Here is a 4,672-nt window from a genome sequence, read left to right as displayed (position 1 = left end):
GGAATGCTGACTCTGTACCCTATCTTTTAGTCTGTTGAATTGTCTGCCAAACTATTGAACTGTCTTGAATTATTTTAATATTAAATGATCATTGGCATTTTAGTGATTCATCTGTGAATTAATTTAGCTTGCATCAGGTCCTAACAACCACAAAAGCATGCAGCTGTGTTTTTGATCACTGAAAGTACAAATAAAGTACATCAAAAGTGCATGGAAGTTCAGTACTTGAGTGAATGTACATGTAGGTGTGAAAATCAAGCCTCCAGGAGCAGTACAATTCTTAAAGTGTGTTTGGATTTTCATTTTTTGGACAAATTTGGAACAGCAGGTCACATGATAAAAGTCTTGCCAAACACATCCATCTGAAAGGAAGTCACACATCGGTCAGAACTAATGCTTTCAGTGATCACAAACAGTTAGCTAGATATATTTAAAAGCAACATAAATAAACACATTCTTGTGTGCAAGTCAATTAAATTGAACCAGACTATAAAGGATCATGTTTTTCATTTTGCACTGATTACAAGGCAAAATAAGGATATTATTATATGTTTATTGTATAAATGGATGGGGTACAAGTGCTCTATAGGTTTTATTATTTTTATTACAGTGGTATAGACAAATTTTCACAAGAGTACCTACTACACAAAAGATATTTTATACAGTATATTGTGAAGACATGGTTTGTGGTCTGTCCCACTACTTAACATATGTTGTGTTTACTTAAATTTTAGTTTGTGTCCTAAAAGTACATCAGTTGATTGTATGTATGGCTGCTCTATGTATCATGTTTTAATTATCTGTGTCTCCAAACAAGCCCACACTGAATGCTTTCATGGCTCTTGGATATGAAGCCTGGAGAGAGGCCAGGAGGACCTTGCAAGTGTTGCTATCAGCCAGTGAGAGCACACTGAGAGATGACATCGGTCTTCAAAACAGGTCAGTCTGTGAGTAAATCCCGGTCACCTTATTTGATCAGTCCTCGATCCTCACTCAGTTCAATTCAGTTTTATTTGTATAGCGCCAAATCACAACAAAAGTCATCTCAGGACACTTTACAAAGTAAGGTCTAGACCAGGGGTCGGGAACCTTTTTGGCTGAGAGAGCCATGAAAGCCACATATTTTAAAATGTATTTCCGTGAGAGCCATATAATATTTTTTAACACTGAATATAACTAAATGCATGCATTTTTAAGTAAGACCAACTATTTTAGAATATAATAAGTCTCTGAATTTATTCTTTTTAATAACATTGTTATACTGAAGCTAACCAATAATAAATAAAATACTTCTTACCATTAATGCGACTTCTGGTGCTGCATGGTTTTGCTGCTGGCTTTGTAGTCTGGTTGATACGTGGTGAGGTTAAGCTTCATGCAGGCGTTGAGGCTTACATCCGTTAAACGTGATCGTAGGTTGGTCTTGATGTTTTTTTAGACCAGAGGACAACTGCTCACATGCATACGTAGAGCCAAACATGGTCAATACGGCAATACTCACACGCTGCACTGTGTGGTATGTGACAGGAAGTGCGTTCCAAGTTTTGACAGCTGGTCTGCGGGTTGAAGTTTTTTCATTTCTGTCCACTTGTGTTTGCTCGCCAGCTCTGCTTGCTGTCATGCAAGTCTTTCCAAATCTTCATTCAGTGACTTGAACTTATTCATTCACATGTCTGAGGCCTCACTTCTACCTCAAAATCTCTGATGGAGACACCAGGGATGTAACTCAGGTCGACTTTGTCCACTGCACACTCGTGTGGATGAGTGATTAACTTAAAAAGACAAGTGTGCTCACGAAATTCTCCAAAGCGTGCTTTGAATGACTGCAGGAGATTAGATGTGAAGCCAGCTAGCTACTGGAGATCAAAATGTTGAGCGGGGTCACTTGCTGTGCACGCATCTTTAAATTCTCTCAGTTTTTCAAGGTGTAGTAAACGACATGTTTCAATATCCACGATAAAGAGTTCCAACTCCCAGTTTTCAAATGCAAACACTGCTTGTTGAAGGGATAAGACTGTATTTCCAATGCCTTGCATTTTCACATTGTGCTGGTTCAGATGTTCAGTCATGTCCACAAGATAGTAAAACTTCAGGAGCCACTCAGTGTTAGCTAGCTCAGGATGCTCGACGTCTCTTGCTGTGCAAAAGCAGACCGGGATAATTACTCCCAACTTCATCCAGCAGTGTTTTAAACTGGCGATCATTTAAAGCTCGGGCAACAATAAAGTTGACCACCTGAATGACCAGCGACATCACCTCACCAAGCTGCTTGCCACACATTTGAGCACAAAGCGCCTCCTGATGTAGGATGCAATGAAATCTTAGGATGGGTCTATTTTCATGTTCACGAAGAAGCGCTATAAATCCTCTGTTTTTCCCCGCCATACACAGAGCACCATCAGTACACACTGAAATAAGTTTATCCATCGGTAGATTTTTTTTTTCTTTAGTGAACTCAATGAAAGACTTGAATAAATCCTCCCCTCTTGTTGACCTTTTATTGGCAAAACAGCAAGACTTTCCTCATGCAGTATGTCACTGGCAGCATACCTTGCAATCACACTGAACTGGGATAAATGGCTTATGTCTGTTGACTCATCCAAAGCGAGGGAAAAGTATGGCGCTGCATTTATGTCCTTCACTTGTGTTTCCTCCACTTGATTTGCTATCATGATGGTAAGATCGTGAACAGTATTTGCTGACAGAGGCATGTCTTTTATTCATTTGATTATCTTATCTTTATCTGAAAACTCGTCAAAAAGTTCATTGGCCACGTCAAGCATGAATGTTTTGGCATACTCGCCATCTGTGAATGGCTTTCCATTCCTCACTATTGCTAAAGAACCAGCAAAGCCAGCCAAATTCCAGTCACCTTGTCAGGTCCATACACGTAGTTGCTGCTGACTAGCTTGCACTCTGCACAGTAGCTCTTGGTATGCCTTCTTCCTGCTGTCCCCCACTGGATATTTCGATGCAAATGTAGCATAGAGTGTGTTGAAGTGCCACTTTATATTTGACCGTTTCATCCATGAAATTTTATCATTGCATATTAGACACACTGCAGAACCCGCTCTCTCCCTGCTGAAATGTACTGTTGTACTCATCTTTTTGTCTTTTCGCCATCTTCTTCATCAAAAGGGTTTGCTCTGCATTAATTAGCTAGCTGACTATTTGATTAAAATGAGGGAAGTTTACTTCTTGACCTCACAACAACCCGCATAGGCTACCGCATTATCCAATAAAAATAGAGTTTTGGTGTCTGACCCTCCTGTACCCCAAAGGACAGCTGGGATTGGCTCCAGCCACCCGCAACCCTGAATTGGAAATGGATTAAAATGCATTAGAATGTTTTATATTTTGAACGTTATTTTTAACATTGTGATTTTTGTAATGTTTTACTTTAAAATGTCAGTGGAATTATTCATTACTTATGGTGTTAAGAAATGTCATGAGTAAATAAATCTTGGGGTGAGTGTGAAACTGTGAGAGTTGTGGGAAGGATCTGATTAATTTTTTCTCTGATAGTTGTGATTTTATTTGTAAAGAAGCTCATGAAGTCATTGCTGCTGAGATCTAAAGGAATGTTAAGCTCAACAGCACTGTGGCTCTTTGTTAGCCTGGCTACAGTGTGTCGTGGCTAGAGTGTGATGCCGACCAAATTAATTCAGACAGATCATCCCAATTTAAATGACAATTTAATATTACAATTATTCTGAACAGAGTAGTAGTGAAACGGATAATCTGATAGGGAACAGAATGGTGACCAGAGTCACTCCTCCTGCAATGTGATACATAAAGTATTAAATGAGAAGATTGTCAAAAGTGCCAGTCAGTCTAGTCAGTTGTTGTTGTTAGTCACGAGGTACCGTCAGTTAGAGTTCATAGGCCTGAGTTCGTTTCCCCAGCCAGGCCTGGGTCCCTGGAACACTTTTCACAGTAACATTGTCATCATCTCTTCTTCTCTTCCTCTGCTCTAACCCAGCTTTCCTAGCCTTTTATCTGCTCGCACTTACACAGCCTTCCATGGCCTGAGCATGAGACGCAGTCAGCTACCCACACACACCTTCTTCCGAGCATTGTCTAAGAATGTCCAGTACATGAACTTCTAGGTCGCATTGACCTAGTGCATATTTCCTTTTTCTAAACCTGAACAGAGCACACGAACAGTTCACATAAGGCTGCAGCTACAGTATATCCATTCCCTATCTAGACTTCCTCGGGATGTTTACCCATAAGTTAAACAAGGGGGACCCAGCCCAAGATATTTTTGCTTGAGCAAGAAAAGAGAAACAGGTCAAGCTTACCTAGACACTTAGCTCACCCTTACATCCTTACACAACTATTACAAATAATATCTATATATGAACTACATACTGTTCTATTACATATTACCTCTGGAACCTTGTTTATTTTTAACCACTACAAGTGCTGAAAAAAAACCCGGGCTTGTCCTTATTTTTCTCTATCAGTGATGCAGTTGTAAAATCAGTTTTTTTCTATTTAAGGCAGTTAGTGAAAGTAAAACCCTTTTTGTTGCGGCAGCATTTGGAGACAGTGATCCATGCATTTATTACATCTCATATGGATTACTGTAATGCTCTGTACGCTGGAGTTAGTCAATCGAGTCTTGCCCACCTCCAGAGGGTCCAGAATGCCGCCGCTCCGATATTGG

The 4,672-nt window shown here is 39.9% G+C and overlaps 1 protein-coding gene across 1 annotated transcript in view; it reads left to right on the top strand.

Annotated features, from left to right (window-relative positions):
* Positions 1–4,672, top strand: part of fah (fumarylacetoacetate hydrolase (fumarylacetoacetase)) — a 39,921-nt gene that overhangs the window by 7,801 nt on the left and 27,448 nt on the right. The window contains exons 3-4 of the mRNA XM_020588498.1: positions 818–943; positions 1,382–1,406. Coding sequence (XP_020444154.1) covers positions 818–943; positions 1,382–1,406 — 151 coding nt within the window. The remainder of the gene's footprint in view (positions 1–817; positions 944–1,381; positions 1,407–4,672) is intronic.

Source organism: Monopterus albus, unplaced genomic scaffold (genome assembly GCF_001952655.1).
Source record: "Monopterus albus unplaced genomic scaffold, M_albus_1.0 scaffold545.1, whole genome shotgun sequence".
Classification (NCBI taxonomy): domain Eukaryota; kingdom Metazoa; phylum Chordata; class Actinopteri; order Synbranchiformes; family Synbranchidae; genus Monopterus; species Monopterus albus.
This window is presented reverse-complemented; position numbering and strand designations above follow the sequence as displayed.